This window comes from Engystomops pustulosus, chromosome 8 (assembly GCF_040894005.1).
Source record: "Engystomops pustulosus chromosome 8, aEngPut4.maternal, whole genome shotgun sequence".
Lineage (NCBI taxonomy): Eukaryota > Metazoa > Chordata > Amphibia > Anura > Leptodactylidae > Engystomops > Engystomops pustulosus.
In genome coordinates, this window is record NC_092418.1 from 7,704,231 (window position 1) to 7,723,284 (window position 19,054).

General features: G+C 54.0%; 1 protein-coding gene across 3 annotated transcripts in view; it reads left to right on the plus strand.

Annotated features, from left to right (window-relative positions):
- Positions 1 to 19,054, plus strand: part of DOC2A (double C2 domain alpha) — an 81,645-nt gene that overhangs the window by 41,117 nt on the left and 21,474 nt on the right. For all 3 annotated transcript variants that reach the window (XM_072119463.1, XM_072119465.1, XM_072119464.1), the window contains exons 4-7: positions 5,238 to 5,312; positions 9,136 to 9,245; positions 14,118 to 14,244; positions 15,667 to 15,726. In XM_072119463.1, the coding sequence (XP_071975564.1) occupies positions 5,238 to 5,312; positions 9,136 to 9,245; positions 14,118 to 14,244; positions 15,667 to 15,726 (372 nt within the window). The remainder of the gene's footprint in view (positions 1 to 5,237; positions 5,313 to 9,135; positions 9,246 to 14,117; positions 14,245 to 15,666; positions 15,727 to 19,054) is intronic.

Genomic DNA, 19,054 nt, shown 5'->3' on the forward strand with positions numbered 1-19,054 from the left:
GTAGTGTCTGCGCTGTGTTTGTGTGTAGTGTCTGCGCTGTGTGTGTGTGTGTGTAGTGTCTGCGCTGTGTGTGTGTAGTGTCTGCGCTGTGTGTGTGTAGTGTCTGCGCTGTGTGTGTGTGTAGTGTCTGCGCTGTGTGTGTAGTGTCTGCGCTGTGTGTGTAGTGTCTGCGCTGTGTGTGTAGTGTCTGCGCTGTGTGTGTGTAGTGTCTGCGCTGTGTGTGTGTAGTGTCTGCGCTGTGTGTGTAGTGTCTGCGCTGTGTGTGTAGTGTCTGCGCTGTGTGTGTGTAGTGTCTGCGCTGTGTGTGTGTAGTGTCTGCGCTGTGTGTGTGTAGTGTCTGCGCTGTGTGTGTAATGTCTGCGCTGTGTGTGTGTAGTGTCTGCGCTGTGTGTGTGTAGTGTCTGCGCTGTGTGTGTGTAGTGTCTGCGCTGCGTGTGTGTGTAGTGTCTGCGCTGTATGTGTAGTGTCTGCGCTGTGTGTGTGTAGTGTCTGCGCTGTGTGTGTTTAGTGTCTGTGCTATGTGTGTGTAGTGTCTGCGCTGTGTGTGTGTGTAGTGTCTGCGCTGTGTGTGTGTGTGTGTGTAGTGTCTGCGCTGTGTGTGTGTAGTGTCTGCGCTGTGTGTGTAGTGTCTGCGCTGTGTGTGTGTGTGTAGTGTCTGCGCTGTGTGTGTGTGTAGTGTCTGCGCTGTGTGTGTGTGTAGTGTCTGCGCTGTGTGTGTGTGTAGTGTCTGCGCTGTGTGTGTGTAGTGTCTGCGCTGTGTGTGTGTAGTGTCTGCGCTGTGTGTGCAGTGTCTGCTCTGTGTGTGTGTGTGTAGTGTCTGTGCTATGTGTGTGTAGTGTCTGCGCTGTGTGTGTAGTGTCTGCGCTGTGTGTGTGTAGTGTCTGCGCTGTGTGTGTGTGTAGTGTCTGCGCTGTGTGTGTGTGTGTGTGTAGTACCTGCGCTGTGTGTGTGTGTAGTGTCTGCGCTGTGTGTGTGTAGTGTCTGCGCTGTGTGTGTGTAGTGTCTGCGCTGTGTGTGTTTAGTGTCTGCGCTGTGTGTGTTTAGTGTCTGCGCTGTGTGTGTGTGTAGTGTCTGCGCTGTGTGTGTGTAGTGTCTGCGCTGTGTGTGTGTAGTGTCTGCGCTGTGTGTGTAGTGTCTGCGCTGTGTGTGTGTAGTGTCTGCGCAGTGTGTGTAGTGTCTGCGCTGTGTGTGTAGTGTCTGCGCTGTGTGTGTGTAGTGTCTGCGCTGTGTGTGTGTGTAGTGTCTGCGCTGTGTGTGTGTAGTGTCTGCGCTGTGTGTGTGTAGTGTCTGCGCTGTGTGTGTGTAGTGTCTGCGCTGTGTGTGTGTAGTGTCTGCGCTGTGTGTGTAATGTCTGCGCTGTGTGTGTGTAGTGTCTGCGCTGTGTGTGTGTAGTGTCTGCGCTGTGTGTGTAATGTCTGCGCTGTGTGTGTGTAGTGTCTGCGCTGTGTGTGTGTAGTGTCTGCGCTGTGTGTGTGTAGTGTCTGCGCTGCGTGTGTGTGTAGTGTCTGCGCTGTGTGTGTAGTGTCTGCGCTGTGTGTGAAGTGTCTGCGCTGTGTGTGTAGTGTCTGCGCTGTGTGTGTGTAGTGTCTGCGCTGTGTGTGTGTGTGTAGTGTCTGCGCTGTATGTGTGTAGTGTCTGCGCTGCGTGTGTGTGTAGTGTCTGCGCTGTGTGTGTAGTGTCTGCGCTGTGTGTGTAGTGTCTGCGCTGTGTGTGTAGTGTCTGCGCTGTGTGTGTGTAGTGTCTGCGCTGTGTGTGTGTGTGTAGTGTCTGCGCTGTGTGTGTAGTGTCTGCGCTGTGTGCGTGTGTGTAGTGTCTGCGCTGTGTGTGTAGTGTCTGCGCTGTGTGTGTAGTGTCTGCGCTGTGTGTGTGTAGTGTCTGCGCTGTGTGTGTGTGTAGTGTCTGCGCTGTGTGTGTGTAGTGTCTGCGCTGTGTGTGTGTGTGTAGTGTCTGCGCTGTGTGTGTAGTGTCTGCGCTGTGTGTGTGTGTGTAGTGTCTGCGCTGTGTGTGTGTAGTGTCTGCGCTGTGTGTGTGTGTAGTGTCTGCGCTGTGTGTGTAGTGTCTGCGCTGTGTGTGTAGTGTCTGCGCTGTGTGTGTGTAGTGTCTGCGCTGTGTGTGTGTGTAGTGTCTGCGCTGTGTGTGTGTGTGTGTAGTGTCTGCGCTGTGTGTGTGTAGTGTCTGCGCTGTGTGTGTGTGTGTAGTGTCTGCGCTGTGTGTGTGTGTAGTGTCTGCGCTGTGTGTGTAGTGTCTGCGCTGTGTGTGTAGTGTCTGCGCTGTGTGTGTGTAGTGTCTGCGCTGTGTGTGTGTAGTGTCTGCGCTGTGTGTGTGTGTAGTGTCTGCGCTGTGTGTGTGTAGTGTCTGCGCTGTGTGTGTGTGTAGTGTCTGCGCTGTGTGTGTGTGTAGTGTCTGCGCTGTGTGTGTGTGTAGTGTCTGCGCTGTGTGTGTGTGTAGTGTCTGCGCTGTGTGTGTGTAGTGTCTGCGCTGTGTATGTGTGTAGTGTCTGCGCTGTGTGTGTGTGTGTAGTGTCTGCGCTGTGTGTGTGCAGTGTCTGCGCTGTGTGTGTGTGTGTAGTGTCTGCGCTGTGTGTGTAGTGTCTGTGCTGTGTGTGTGTGTAGTGTCTGCGCTGTGTGTGTAGTGTCTGCGCTGTGTGTGTAGTGTCTGTGCTATGTGTGTGTGTGTAGTGTCTGCGCTGTGTGTGTGTAGTGTCTGCGCTGTGTGTGTAGTGTCTGCGCTGTGTGTGTAGTGTCTGCGCTGTGTGTGTAGTGTCTGCGCTGTGTGTGTGTGTAGTGTCTCCGCTGTGTGTGTGTGTGTAGTGTCTGTGCTATGTGTGTAGTGTCTGCGCTGTGTGTGTAGTGTCTGCGCTGTGTGTGTGTAGTGTCTGTGCTGTATGTGTAGTGTCTGCGCTGTGTGTGTAGTGTCTGCGCTGTGTGTGTAGTGTCTGCGCTGTGTGTGTAGTGTCTGCGCTGTGTGTGTGTAGTGTCTGCGCTGTATGTGTGTAGTGTCTGCGCTGTGTGTGTAGTGTCTGCGCTGTGTGTGTGTGTGTAGTGTCTGCGCTGTGTGTGTGTGTAGTGTCTGCGCTGTGTGTGTGTGTGTAGTGTCTGCGCTGTGTGTGTGTGTGTAGTGTCTGCGCTGTGTATGTGTGTAGTGTCTGCGCTGTGTGTGTAGTGTCTGCGCTGTGTGTGTGTGTGTAGTGTCTGCGCTGTGTGTGTGTGTGTAGTGTCTGCGCTGTGTGTGTGTGTAGTGTCTGCGCTGTGTGTGTGTGTAGTGTCTGCGCTGTGTTTGTGTGTGTAGTGTCTGCGCTGTGTTTGTGTGTGTAGTGTCTGCGCTGTGTGTGTAGTGTCTGCGCTGTGTGTGTGTGTGTAGTGTCTGCGCTGTGTGTGTAGTGTCTGCGCTGTGTGTGTGTAGTGTCTGCGCTGTGTGTGTGTAGTGTCTGCGCTGTGTGTGTAGTGTCTGCGCTGTGTGTGTGTGTGTAGTGTCTGCGCTGTGTGTGTGTGTAGTGTCTGCGCTGTGTGTGTGTGTAGTGTCTGCGCTGTGTGAGTGTGTGTAGTGTCTGCGCTGTGTGTGTGTGTGTGTAGTACCTGCGCTGTGTGTGTGTGTAGTGTCTGCGCTGTGTTTGTGTGTGTAGTGTCTGCGCTGTGTGTGTGTGTAGTGTCTGCGCTGTGTGTGTAGTGTCTGCGCTGTGTGTGTGTGTGTAGTGTCTGCGCTGTGTGTGTGTGTAGTGTCTGCGCTGTGTGTGTGTGTGTGTAGTGTCTGCGCTGTGTGTGTGTGTGTGTAGTACCTGCGCTGTGTGTGTGTGTAGTGTCTGCGCTGTGTGTGTGTGTGTAGTGTCTGCGCTGTGTGTGTGTGTAGTGTCTGCGCTGTGTGTGTGTAGTACCTGCGCTGTGTGTGTGTGTAGTGTCTGCGCTGTGTGTGTGTGTGTAGTGTCTGCGCTGTGTGTGTGTGTAGTGTGGCTATTGATCGCTCCCTGGTAGTTTGGGTAATGACCTGACAGGATGATTTATCCAGGAACCACAAGATCAATAATCGTCCAAACTGCATCAATAGGAGAACAACCGGCAGCGCAGCAATGTGTCATGTGAGCGATAGTGTGTACTGTGCTGTGTGTCCCCGGTGGGTTGTGTGTTACTTGTGCCCCCCTGTGTTGCTGTGCTGTGTGTCCCCGGTGGGTTGTGTGTTACTTGTGCCCCCCTGTGTTGCTGTGCTGTGTGTCCCCGGTGGGTTGTGTGTTACTTGTGCCCCCCTGTGTTGCTGTGCTGTGTGTCCCCGGTGGGTTGTGTGTTACTTGTGCCCCCCTGTGTTGCTGTGCTGTGTGTCTCCGGTGGGTTGTGTGTTACTTGTGCCCCCCTGTGTTGCTGTGCTGTGTGTCCCCGGTGGGTTGTGTGTTACTTGTGCCCCCCTGTGTTGCTGTGCTGTGTGTCCCCGGTGGGTTGTGTGTTACTTGTGCCCCCCTGTGTTGCTGTGCTGTGTGTCCCCGGTGGGTTGTGTGTTACTTGTGCCCCCCAGTGTTGCTGTGCTGTGTGTCCCCGGTGGGTTGTGTGTTACTTGTGCCCCCCTGTGTTGCTGTGCTGTGTGTCCCCGGTGGGTTGTGTGTTACTTGTGCCCCCCTGTGTTGCTGTGCTGTGTGTCCCCGGTGGGTTGTGTGTTACTTGTGCCCCCCTGTGTTGCTGTGCTGTGTGTCCCCGGTGGGTTGTGTGTTACTTGTGCCCCCCAGTGTTGCTGTGCTGTGTGTCCCCGGTGGGTTGTGTGTTTGTCAGTGTTTACTTCCCGCCGCCGCCTCTCGGGGGTTCCTGGCGCCGCCTCTCGGGGGTTCCTTGCTTCACGTCGCTGACTCATTTCTGTTTGTTGCCGGAGTTTTTACTTAATTATTTTATTCAGAAGGAACTTATTGTACTCTCTCCAGTCACATCCAAAGCTGCGAGCAGACGGCGGCTTGTAACTGTGGGCGCAGCTTTGGAAGTAACTGGAGTATGACTCGATGTAGATCCCTATAATCCAGGTATTACCCATAATCCCCTGCGGATACAGGAAATCCCCTAAGCCTGTAAGTGGCTGGGGGTCCCTGCACCAGGCAGCGCCATGTACATGGGCACCAGGGGGCGGCGAGTATACAGGAGCCGAGGTGCTCTAGTCACTTGCAGAGCTGCATGGAGGGATCACAGGGTGGCAGCGGGTTTGTTGCTGCAGCTTTGGGAGGGAGTAGAGGACAGTTTACACTGATTCTTTTCTCTTCTCCTCTTTAGGGGCTGAAGCCGATGGACTTTAATGGCCTCGCAGACCCGTATGTGAAGATCCACCTGCTGCCCGGCGCCTGCAAGGTGATGCCCGCTGCTACACGCCCCCCAGGATGGCACCGCTCAGGGATAGGGACAGACACTGCCTAGTACATGTAACCTGGCGCCCTGTACACGCGGCCTGGGTGCTGGGGTATTGCCCGGGTTATAATGGGTGCCACGGCCTGGGTGCTGGGGTATTGCCTGGGTTATATAGGGTGGCACGGCCTGGGTGCTGGGGTATTGCCTGGGTTATATAGGGTGGCACGGCCGGGGTGCTGGGGTACTGCCCAGGTTATGTAGGGTGCCACGGCCTGGGTGCTGGAGTATTGCCCGGGTTATATAGGGTGGCACGGCCTGGGTGCTGGGGTATTGCCCGGGTTATATAGGGTGGCACGGCCTGGGTGCTGGAGTATTGCCTGGGTTATATAGGGTGGCACGGCCTGGGTGCTGGAGTATTGCCCGGGTTATAATGGGTGCCACGGCCTGGGTGCTGGGGTATTGCCTGGGTTATATAGGGTGGCACGGCCGGGGTGCTGGGGTACTGCCCAGGTTATGTAGGGTGCCACGGCCTGGGTGCTGGAGTATTGCCCGGGTTATATAGGGTGGCACGGCCTGGGTGCTGGGGTATTGCCCGGGTTATATAGGGTGGCACGGCCTGGGTGCTGGAGTATTGCCTGGGTTATATAGGTTGGCACGGCCTGGGTGCTGGGGTATAGCCCGGGTTATAATGGGTGGCACGGCCTGGGTGCTGGGGTATTGCCCGGGTTATATAGGGTGGCACGGCCTGGGTGCTGGGGTATTGCCCAGGTTATATAGGTTGGCGCGGCCTGGGTGCTGGGGTATTGCCCGGGTTATATAGGGTGGCACGGCCTGGGTGCTGGGGTATTGCCCGGGTTATACAGGGTGGCACGGCCTGGGTGCTGGGGTATTGCCCGGGTTATATAGGGTGGCACGGCCTGGGTGCTGGGGTATTGCCGGGTTATATAGGGTGGCGCGGCCTGGGTGCTGGGGTATTGCCCGGGTTATATAGGGTGGCACGGCCTGGGTGCTGGAGTATTGCCCGGGTTATATAGGGTGGCACGGCCTGGGTGCTGGGGTATTGCCCGGGTTATATAGGGTGGCACGGCCTGGGTGCTGGGGTATTGCCCGGGTTATATAGGGTGGCACGGCCTGGGTGCTGGGGTATTGCCCGGGTTATATAGGGTGGCACGGCCTGGGTGCTGGGGTATTGCCCGGGTTATATAGGTTGGCGCTGCCTGGGTGCTGGAGTATTGCCCGGGTTATATAGGGTGGCACGGCCTGGGTGCTGGGGTATTGCCCGGGTTATATAGGTTGGCGCGGCCTGGGTGCTGGAGTATTGCCCGGGTTATATAGGGTGGCACGGCCTGGGTGCTGGGGTATTGCCCGGGTTATATAGGGTGCCACGGCCTGGGTGCTGGGGTATTGCCCGGGTTATATAGGGTGGCACGGCCTGGGTGCTGGGGTATTGCCCGGGTTATATAGGGTGGCACGGCCTGGGTGCTGGGGTATTGCCCGGGTTATATAGGGTGCCACGGCCTGGGTGCTGGGATATTGCCCGGGTTATATAGGGTGGCACGGCCTGGGTGCTGGGGTATTGCCCGGGTTATATAGGGTGGCACGGCCTGGGTGCTGGGGTATTGCCCGGGTTATATAGGTTGGCGCGGCCTGGGTGCTGGGGTATAGCCCGGGTTATATAGGGTGGCGCGGCCTGGGTGCTGGGGTATTGCCCGGGTTATATAGGGTGGCACGGCCTGGGTGCTGGGGTATTGCCCGGGTTATATAGGGTGGCACGGCCTGGGTGCTGGGGTATTGCCCGGGTTATATAGGGTGGCACGGCCTGGGTGCTGGGGTATTGCCCGGGTTATATAGGGTGGCACGGCCTGGGTGCTGGGGTATTGCCCGGGTTATATAGGGTGGCACGGCCTGGGTGCTGGGGTATTGCCCGGGTTATATAGGGTGGCACGGCCTGGGTGCTGGGGTATTGCCCAGGTTATATAGGTTGGCGCGGCCTGGGTGCTGGGGTATTGCCCGGGTTATATAGGGTGGCACGGCCTGGGTGCTGGGGTATTGCCCGGGTTATACAGGGTGGCACGGCCTGGGTGCTGGGGTATTGCCTGGGTTATATAGGTTGGCGCGGCCTGAGTGCTGGGGTATTGCCCGGGTTATATAGGTTGGCGCGGCCTGGGTGCTGGAGTATTGCCCGGGTTATATAGGGTGGCACGGCCTGGGTGCTGGGGTATTGCCTGGGTTATATAGGTTGGCGCGGCCTGGGTGCTGGAGTATTGCCCGGGTTATATAGGGTGGCACGGCCTGGGTGCTGGGGTATTGCCCGGGTTATATAGGGTGCCACGGCCTGGGTGCTGGGGTATTGCCCGGGTTATATAGGGTGGCACGGCCTGGGTGCTGGGGTATTGCCCGGGTTATATAGGGTGGCACGGCCTGGGTGCTGGGGTATTGCCCGGGTTATATAGGGTGGCACGGCCTGGGTGCTGGGGTATTGCCCGGGTTATATAGGGTGGCACGGCCTGGGTGCTGGAGTATTGCCCGGGTTATATAGGGTGGCGCGGCCTGGGTGCTGGAGTATTGCCCGGGTTATATAGGGTGGCGCGGCCTGGGTGCTGGAGTATTGCCTGGGTTATATAGGTTGGCGCGGCCTGGGTGCTGGAGTATTGCCCGGGTTATATAGGGTGGCACGGCCTGGGTGCTGGGGTATTGCCCGGGTTATATAGGGTGCCACGGCCTGGGTGCTGGGGTATTGCCCGGGTTATATAGGGTGGCACGGCCTGGGTGCTGGGGTATTGCCCGGGTTATATAGGGTGGCACGGCCTGGGTGCTGGGGTATTGCCCGGGTTATATAGGGTGCCACGGCCTGGGTGCTGGGATATTGCCCGGGTTATATAGGGTGGCACGGCCTGGGTGCTGGGGTATTGCCCGGGTTATATAGGGTGGCGCGGCCTGGGTGCTGGGGTATTGCCCGGGTTATATAGGGTGACACGGCCTGGGTGCTGGGGTATTGCCCGGGTTATATAGGGTGGCACGGCCCGGGTGCTGTAGTATTGCCCGGGTTATATAGGTTGGCGCGGCCTGTTGTCGGTGCCCTGGCTCATACGATATTTTGGCTTTTCTCTTGCTATTAATCCCACGTCTTGCCCACCCTGGCCATATGTGCCCGCTCTGTGCCCCCATCTCCATGTGCCTTGTACTTAATCCTGGTTTATGTACTAATCACCGCCGGGCGCTGCTGACCCGCTAATGCCAAGCTGCTGTGCCGCCAGATGCCTGACTCTCTCTGGGATCGTCTTATAATGCCTGATTGTAATCTAATCACCTGCAGCCAAGTAACTGGAATCTGGGATCGGCTATTAAGGTCTGGATCAATGCTAATCCTGTCCTAGATGATCCGACTCTGCGCTCCATTAGCCAAGCCTGGACCGATGCTAATCCAGTCCTAGAGGATCTGACTCTGCGCTCCATTAGTCAGGCCTGGATCGATGCTAATCCAGTCCTGGAGGATCTGACTCTGTGCTCCATTAGTCAGGCCTGGATCGATGCTAATCCAGTCCTAGAGGATCTGACTCTGCGCTCCATTAGTCAGGCCTGGATCGATGCTAATCCTGTTATAGATAATCTGATTAGTAATGTCTGGCTGTAAACTTTCAGGACCGAAAATAGTGAAAAATGGCAAATTATCCAGGAAGCAGCGGGGAGTGAGGGCGACGCGTAATAACCGGAGGTTCTGAGGCTAAAAGGGATAAATAGGGAATTTATAACTAAGAAAATCTGATTACTAGTGAGGGGAGAGGACGCGGCCGGGGGTAATGTATGGGGCTCGTTCTTATTGCAGGCGAACAAACTGAAGACCCGGATCGTGAGGAACACCCTGAACCCCACGTGGAACGAGAACCTCACCTACTGCGGCATCACCGCCGAGGACATGGCCAAGAAGATCCTGAGGTGTGTACTGTATGGCGGTATAATGTGTGCGCTGTATATGGACTGTATGGCGGTATAATGTGTGCTCTGTATATGGTCTGTATGGCGGTATAATGTGTGCTCTGTATATGGACTGTATGGCGGTATAATGTGTTCTCTGTATATGGACTGTATGGCGGTATAATGTGTGCGCTGTATATGGACTGTATGGCGGTATAATGTGTGCTCTGTATATGGACTGTATGGCGGTATAATGTGTGCTCTGTATATGGTCTGTATGGCGGTATAATGTGTGCTCTGTATATGGACTGTATGGCGGTATAATGTGTGCGCTGTATATGGACTGTATGGCGGTATAATGTGTGCTCTGTATATGGACTGTATGGCGGTATAATGTGTGCGCTGTATATGGACTGTATGGTGGTATAATGTGTGCTCTGTATATGGACTGTATGGCGGTATAATGTGTGCGCTGTATATGGACTGTATGGCGGTATAATGTGTGCGCTGTATATGGACTGTATGGCGGTATAATGTGTGCTCTGTATATGGACTGTATTGCGGTATAATGTGTGCGCTGTATATGGACTGTATGGCGGTATAATGTGTGCTCTGTATATGGACTGTATGGCGGTATAATGTGTGCTCTGTATATGGACTGTATGGCGGTATAATGTGTGCTCTGTATATGGTCTGTATGGCGGTATAATGTGTGCGCTGTATATGGACTGTATGGCGGTATAATGTGTGCTCTGTATATGGACTGTATGGCGGTATAATGTGTGCTCTGTATATGGACTGTATGGCGGTATAATGTGTGCTCTGTATATGGACTGTATGGCAGTATAATGTGTGCGCTGTATATGGACTGTATGGCGGTATAATGTGTGCTCTGTATATGGACTGTATGGCGGTATAATGTGTGCTCTGTATATGGACTGTATGGCGGTATAATGTGTGCTCTGTATATGGACTGTATGGCGGTATAATGTGTGCTCTGTATATGGACTGTATGGCGATATAATGTGTTCTCTGTATATGGAGTGTATGGCGATATAATGTGTGCTCTGTATATGGACTGTATGGCGGTATAATGTGTGCTCTGTATATGGACTGTATGGCGGTATAATGTGTGCGCTGTATATGGACTGTATGGCGGTATAATGTGTGCGCTGTATATGGACTGTATGGCGGTATAATGTGTGCGCTGTATGTGGACTGTATGGCGGTATAATGTGTGCGCTGTATGTGGACTGTATGGCGGTATAATGTGTGCTCTGTATGTGGTCTGTATGGCGATATAATGTGTGCGCTGTATATGGACTGTATGGCGGTATAATGTGTTCTCTGTATATGGACTGTATGACGGTATAATGTGTGCACTGTATATGGACTGTATGGCGGTATAATGTGTGCTCTGTATATGGACTGTATGATGGTATAATGTGTGCTCTGTATATGGACTGTATGGCGGTATAATGTGTGCTCTGTATATGGACTGTATGGCGGTATAATGTGTGCTCTGTATATGGACTGTATGGCGGTATAATGTGTGCGCTGTATATGGACTGTATGACGGTATAATGTGTGCTCTGTATGTGGACTGTATGGCGGTATAATGTGTGCTCTGTATGGCGGTATAATGTGTGCGCTGTATATGGACTGTATGATGGTATAATGTGTGCTCTGTATATGGACTGTATGGCGGTACAATGTGTGCTCTGTATATGGACTGTATGGCGGTACAATGTGTGCTCTGTATATGGACTGTATGGCGGTATAATGTGTGCTCTGTATATGGACTGTATGGCGGTATAATGTGTACGCTGTATATGGTCTGTATGGTGGTATAATGTGTGCTCTGTATATGGACTGTATGGCGGTATAATGTGTGCGCTGTATATGGACTGTATGGCGGTATAATGTGTGCTCTGTATATGGACTGTATGGCGGTATAATGTGTGCTCTGTATATGGACTGTATGGCGGTATAATGTGTGCTCTGTATGGCGGTATAATGTGTGCTCTGTATATGGACTGTATGATGGTATAATGTGTGCGCTGTATATGGAGTGTGGCGGTATAATGTGTGCACTGTATATGGAGTGTATGGCGGTATAATGTGTGCGCTGTATATGGACTGTATGGCGGTATAATGTGTGCTCTGTATATGGACTGTATGGCGGTACAATGTGTGCTCTGTATATGGACTGTATGGCGGTATAATGTGTGCTCTGTATATGGACTGTATGGCGGTATAATGTGTGCTCTGTATGGCGGTATAATGTGTGCTCTGTATATGGACTGTATGGCGTTATAATGTGTGCTCTGTATATGGTCTGTATGGCGGTATAATGTGTGCTCTGTATATGGTCTGTATGGCGGTATAATGTGTGCTCTGTATATGGACTGTATGGCGGTATAATGTGTGCTCTGTATATGGACTGTATGGCGGTATAATGTGTGCTCTGTATATGGTCTGTATGGCGGTATAATGTGTGCTCTGTATATGGTCTGTATGGCGGTATAATGTGTGCTCTGTATATGGTCTGTATGGCGGTATAATGTGTGCTCTGTATATGGTCTGTATGGCGGTATAATGTGTGCTCTGTATATGGACTGTATGGCGGTATAATGTGTGCTCTGTATATGGACTGTATGGCGGTATAATGTGTGCGCTGTATATGGTCTGTATGGCGGTATAATGTGTGCTCTGTATATGGACTGTATGGCGATATAATGTGTTCTCTGTATATGGAGTGTATGGCGATATAATGTGTGCGCTGTATATGGACTGTATGGCGGTATAATGTGTGCTCTGTATATGGACTGTATGGCGGTATAATGTGTGCTCTGTATATGGACTGTATGGCGGTATAATGTGTGCGCTGTATATGGTCTGTATGGCGGTATAATGTGTTCTCTGTATATGGACTGTATGACGGTATAATGTGTGCGCTGTATATGGTCTGTATGGCGGTATAATGTGTGCTCTGTATATGGACTGTATGGTGGTATAATGTGTGCGCTGTATATGGACTGTATGGCGGTATAATGTGTGCGCTGTATATGGACTGTATGGCGGTATAATGTGTGCTCTGTATATGGACTGTATGGCGGTATAATGTGTGCTCTGTATATGGTCTGTATGGCGGTATAATGTGTGCTCTGTATATGGACTGTATGGCGGTATAATGTGTGCTCTGTATATGGACTGTATGGCGGTATAATGTGTGCGCTGTATATGGTCTGTATGGCGGTATAATGTGTGCTCTGTATATGGACTGTATGGCGGTATAATGTGTGCTCTGTATATGGAGTGTATGGCGATATAATGTGTTCTCTGTATATGGAGTGTATGGCGATATAATGTGTGCGCTGTATATGGACTGTATGGCGGTATAATGTGTGCTCTGTATATGGACTGTATGGCGGTATAATGTGTGCTCTGTATATGGTCTGTATGGCGGTATAATGTGTGCTCTGTATATGGTCTGTATGGCGGTATAATGTGTGCTCTGTATATGGACTGTATGGCGGTATAATGTGTGCTCTGTATATGGACTGTATGGCGGTATAATGTGTGCTCTGTATATGGACTGTATGGCGGTATAATGTGTGCTCTGTATATGGACTGTATGGCGGTATAATGTGTGCTCTGTATATGGTCTGTATGGCGGTATAATGTGTGCTCTGTATATGGTCTGTATGGCGGTATAATGTGTGCTCTGTATATGGTCTGTATGGCGGTATAATGTGTGCTCTGTATATGGTCTGTATGGCGGTATAATGTGTGCCCTGTATATGGACTGTATGGCGGTATAATGTGTGCTCTGTATATGGACTGTATGGCGGTATAATGTGTGCTCTGTATATGGTCTGTATGGCGGTATAATGTGTGCTCTGTATGGCGGTATAATGTGTGCTCTGTATATGGACTGTATGATGGTATAATGTGTGCGCTGTATATGGAGTGTGGCGGTATAATGTGTGCGCTGTATATGGACTGTATGGCGGTATAATGTGTGCTCTGTATATGGAGTGTATGGCGGTATAATGTGTGCGCTGTATATGGACTGTATGGCGGTATAATGTGTGCGCTGTATATGGACTGTATGGCGGTATAATGTGTGCTCTGTATATGGACTGTATGGCGGTATAATGTGTGCGCTGTATATGGACTGTATGGCGGTATAATGTGTGCGCTGTATATGGACTGTATGGCGGTATAATGTGTGCTCTGTATATGGACTGTATGGCGGTATAATGTGTGCGCTGTATATGGACTGTATGGCGGTATTAACTTGACACTATTTGGCGGTTTGATTTAAGCTTTATGCTGTTGTATTATGAATCAGCACTATATGGCGGTATAATGTGGTCTATATGGCGGTATAATGTGGTCTATATAGCGGTATAATGTGGTCTATATATTGCGGTAAAATGTGATCTATATGGCGGTATAATGTGGTCTATATAGCGGTATAATGTGGTCTATATATTGCGGTATAATGTGGTCTATATGGCGGTATAATGTGGTCTATATGGCGGTATAATGTGGTCTATATATTGCGGAATAATGTGGTCTATATGGCGGTATAATGTGGTCTATATGGCGGTATAATGTGGTCTATATGGCGGTATAATGTGGTCTATATATGGCGGTATAAAGTGGTCTATATATGGCGGTATAAAGTGGTCTATATATGGCGGTATAAAGTGGTCTATATATGGCGGTATAATGTGGTCTATATGGCGGTATTATGTGGTCTATATAGCGGTATAATGTGGTCTATATGGCGGTATAATGTGGTCTATATGGCGGTATATTGTGGTCTATATGGCGGTATATTGTGGTCTATATGGCGGTATATTACCGTCTCTGTCTCCACAGGATCTCTGTCTGTGATGAGGACAAGCTCAGCCATAACGAGTTCATAGGAGAAACCAGAGTCCCCCTGCGCAGGCTGAAGCCCGGGGAGAGGAAGCACTTCAACCTGTGCCTGGAGCGCCAGGTCCCGGTAAGAGACCGCACGAGACATCACTGCTGGGGGAGAGACACCACTGCCGGGGGGGGAGAGACACCACTGCCAGGGGGGGGGGAGACACCACTGCCAGGGGGGGGGAGACACCACTGCCAGGGGGGGGGAGACACCACTGCCAGGGGGGGGGGGAGACACCACTGCCAGGGGGGGGGAGACACCACTGCCAGGGGGGGGGGAGACATCCCTGCCGTTGAGAGACAATAGACTCCTATTGGAGGATACAGCACCAGCAGTAAGGACGGCTCCTATTGGAGGATACAGGATCAGCAGTGTGGACGGCTCCTATTGGAGGATACAGGATCAGCAGTGTGGACGGCTCCTATTGGAGGATACAGGATCAGCAGTGTGGACGGCTCCTATTGGAGGATACAGGATCAGCAGTGTGGACGGCTCCTATTGGAGGATACAGGATCAGCAGTGTGGACGGCTCCTATTGGAGGATACAGGATCAGCACCAGCAGTGTGGACGGCTCCTATTGGAGGATACAGGATCAGCACCAGCAGTAAGGACGGCTCCTATTGGAGGATACAGGATCAGCACCAGCAGTAAGGACAGCTCCTATTGGAGGAAACAGGATCGGCACCAGCAGTGTGGACGGCTCCTATTGGAGGAAACAGGATCGGCACCAGCAGTGTGGACGGCTCCTATTGGAGGAAACAGGATCGGCACCAGCAGTAAGGACGGCTCCTATTGGAGGATACAGGATCTGCACCAGCAGTAAGGACGGCTCCTATTGGAGGATACAGGATCGGCACCAGCAGTAAGGACGGCTCCTATTGGAGGATACAGGATCGGCACCAGCAGTAAAGACGGCTCCTATTGGAGGATACAGGATCGGCACCAGCAGTAAGGACGGCTCCTATTGGAGGATACAGGATCAGCAGTGTGGACAGCTCCTATTGGAGGATACAGGATCGGCACCAGCAGTGAGGACGGCTCCTATTGGAGGATACAGGATCAGTAGTGTGGACAGCTCCTATTGGAGGATACAGGATCAGTAGTGTGGACAGCTCCTATTGGAGGATACAGGATCGGCACCAGCAGTAAGGACGGCTCCTATTGGAGGATACAGGATCGGCACCAGCAGTGAGGACGGCTCCTATTGGAGGATACAGGATCAGTAGTGTGGACAGCTCCTATTGGAGGATACAGGATCGGCACCAGCAGTAAGGACAGCTCCTATTGGAGGATACAGGATCGGCACCAGCAGTAAGGACAGCTCCTATTGGAGGATACAGGATCGGCACCAGCAGTAAGGACGGCTCCTATTGGATTCATTATAACACTGAGATGTTAGCAGCAGCCGGACGGGACCTTTGGGGAGGGGGGTTCAGTATAAGACGTCCCATTATATATTCTATATGTCACCGCTGTCATCTCCTCTCCCTCCTCTATAGTTGGCGTCTCCTTCCTCCATGTCGGCCGCGCTCCGGGGGATTTCTTGTTACCTGAAAGAGGTGAGACCCTGAGATATCATCACCTGCACCCAGTGACCCTCCTGCTGGGGGCGCTCTCCTGTATTATATATACCCCCCCTGCACCCAGTGACCCTCCTGCTGGGGACACTCTCCTGTATTATATATACCCCCCCCCCTGCACCCAGTGACCCTCCTGCTGGGGGCGCTCTCCTGTATTATATATACCCCCCCTGCCCCCAGTGACCCTCCTGCTGGGGCGCTCTCCTGTATTATATATACCCCCCCCTGCCCCCAGTGACCCTCCTGCTGGGGCGCTCTCCTGTATTATATATACCCCCCCCCCCCTGCACCCAGTGACCCTCCTGCTGGGGCGCTCTCCTGTATTATATATATACCCCCCCCCCCCTGCACCCAGTGACCCTCCTGCTGGGGGCGCTCTCCTGTATTATATATACCCCCCCCCCCTGCACCCAGTGACCCTCCTGCTGGGGGCGCTCTCCTGTATTATATATACCCCCCCTCCCCCTTCACCCAGTGACCCTCCTGCTGGGGGCGCTCTCCTGTATTATATATACCCCCCTCCCCCCCCTGCACCCAGTGACCCTCCTGCTGGGGGCGCTCTCCTGTATTATATATACCCCCCCCCCCCCCTGCACCAAGTGACCCTCCTGCTGGGGGCGCTCTCCTGTATTATATATACCCCCCCCCCCCTGCACCCAGTGACCCTCCTGCTGGGGGCGCTCTCCTGTATTATATATACCCCTCCCCCTGCACCCAGTGACCCTCCTGCTGGGGGCGCTCTCCTGTATTATATATATACCCCCCCCCCCCTGCACCCAGTGACCCTCCTGCTGGGGCGCTCTCCTGTATTATATATACCCCCCCCCCTGCACCCAGTGACCCTCCTGCTGGGGGCGCTCTCCTGTATTATATATACCCCCCCCCCTGCACCCAGTGACCCTCCTGCTGGGGGCGCTCTCCTTTATTATATATACCCCCCCCCCTGCACCCAGTGACCCTCCTGCTGGGGGCGCTCTCCTGTATTATACCCCCCCCCCCCCTGCACCCAGTGACCCTCCTGCTGGGGGCGCTCTCCTGTATTATATATACCCCCCCCCCCCTGCACCCAGTGACCCTCCTGCTGGGGGCGCTCTCCTGTATTATATATACCCCCCCCTGCCCCCAGTGACCCTCCTGCTGGGGGCGCTCTCCTGTATTATATATACCCCCCCCCTGCACCCAGTGACCCTCCTGCTGGGGGCGCTCTCCTGTATTATATATACCCCCCTGCACCCAGTGACCCTCCTGCTGGGGGCGCTCTCCTGTATTATATATACCCCCCCTGCCCCCAGTGACCCTCCTGCTGGGGGCGCTCTCCTGTATTATATATATACCCCCCCCCCCCCCTGCACCCAGTGACCCTCCTGCTGGGGGCGCTCTCCTGTATTATATATACCCCCCCCCTGCACCCAGTGACACTCCTGCTGGGGGCGCTCTCCTGTATTATATATACCCCCCCCTGCACCCAGTGACCCTCCTGCTGGGGGCGCTCTCCTGTATTATATATACCCCCCCTGCACCCAGTGACCCTCCTGCTGGGGGCGCTCTCCTGTATTATATATACCCCCCCCCCCCTGCACCCAGTGACCCTCCTGCTGGGGGCGCTCTCCTGTATTATATATACCCCCCCCCCCCTGCACCCAGTGACCCTCCTGCTGGGGGCGCTCTCCTGTATTATATATACCCCCCCCCCCCCTGCACCCAGTGACCCTCCTGCTGGGGGCGCTCTCCTGTATTATATATACCCCCCCCCCCCCTGCACCCAGTGACCCTCCTGCTGGGGGCGCTCTCCTGTATTATATATACCCCCCTCCCCCTGCACCCAGTGACCCTCCTGCTGGGGGCGCTCTCCTGTATTATATATACCCCCCCCCCCCTGCACCCAGTGACCCTCCTGCTGGGGGCGCTCTCCTGTATTATATATACCCCCCCCCCCCTGCACCCAGTGACCCTCCTGCTGGGGGCGCTCTCCTGTATTATATATACCCCCCCCCCTGCACCCAGTGACCCTCCTGCTGGGGGCGCTCTCCTGTATTATATATACCCCCCCCCTGCACCCAGTGACCCTCCTGCTGGGGGCGCTCTCCTGTATTATATATACCCCCCCCTGCACCCAGTGACCCTCCTGCTGGGGGCGCTCTCCTGTATTATATATACCCCCCCCCCCCCCGCCCTGCACCCAGTGACCCTCCTGCTGGGGGCGCTCTCCTGTATTATATATACCCCCCCCCCCTGCACCCAGTGACCCTCCTGCTGGGGGCGCTCTCCTGTATTATATATACCCCCCCCCTGCACCCAGTGACCCTCCTGCTGGGGGCGCTCTCCTGTATTATATATACCCCCCCCCCCTGCACCCAGTGACCCTCCTGCTGGGGGCGCTCTCCTGTATTATATATACCCCACCCCTGCACCCAGTGACCCTCCTGCTGGGGGCGCTCTCCTGTATTATATATACCCCCCCCCCCCCTGCACCCAGTGACCCTCCTGCTGGGGCGCTCTCCTGTATTATATATACCCCCCCCCCCTGCACCCAGTGACCCTCCAGCTGGGGGCGCTCTCCTGTATTATATATACCCCCCCCCCCCTGCACCCAGTGACCCTCCTGCTGGGGGCGCTCTCCTGTATTATATATACCCCCCCCCCTCTGCACCCAGTGACCCTCCTGCTGGGGCGCTCTCCTGTATTATATATATACCCCCCCCCCCTGCACCCAGTGACCCTCCTGCTGGGGGCGCTCTCCTGTATTATATATACCCCCCCCCCTGCACCCAGTGACCCTCCTGCTGGGGGCGCTCTCCTGTATTATATATACCCCCCCCCCCTGCACCCAGTGACCCTCCTGCTGGGGGCGCTCTCCTGTATTATATATACCCCCCCCCCCTGCACCCAGTGACCCTCCTGCTGGGGGCGCTCTCCTGTATTATATATACCCCCCCCCCCTGCACCCAGTGACCCTCCTGCTGGGGGCGCTCTCCTGTATTATATATACCCCCCCCCCCCTGCACCCAGTGACCCTCCTGCTGGGGGCGCTCTCCTGTATTATATATACCCCTCCCCCTGCACCCAGTGACCCTCCTGCTGGGGGCACTCTCCTGTATTATATATACCCCCCCCCCCCCCCGCCCTGCACCCAGTGACCCTCCTGCTGGGGGCGCTCTCCTGTATTATATATACCCCCCCCTGCACCCAGTGACCCTCCTGCTGGGGGCGCTCTCCTGTATTATATATACCCCCCCCCCCTGCACCCAGTGACCCTCCTGCTGGGGGCGCTCTCCTGTATTATATATACCCCCCCCCCTGCACCCAG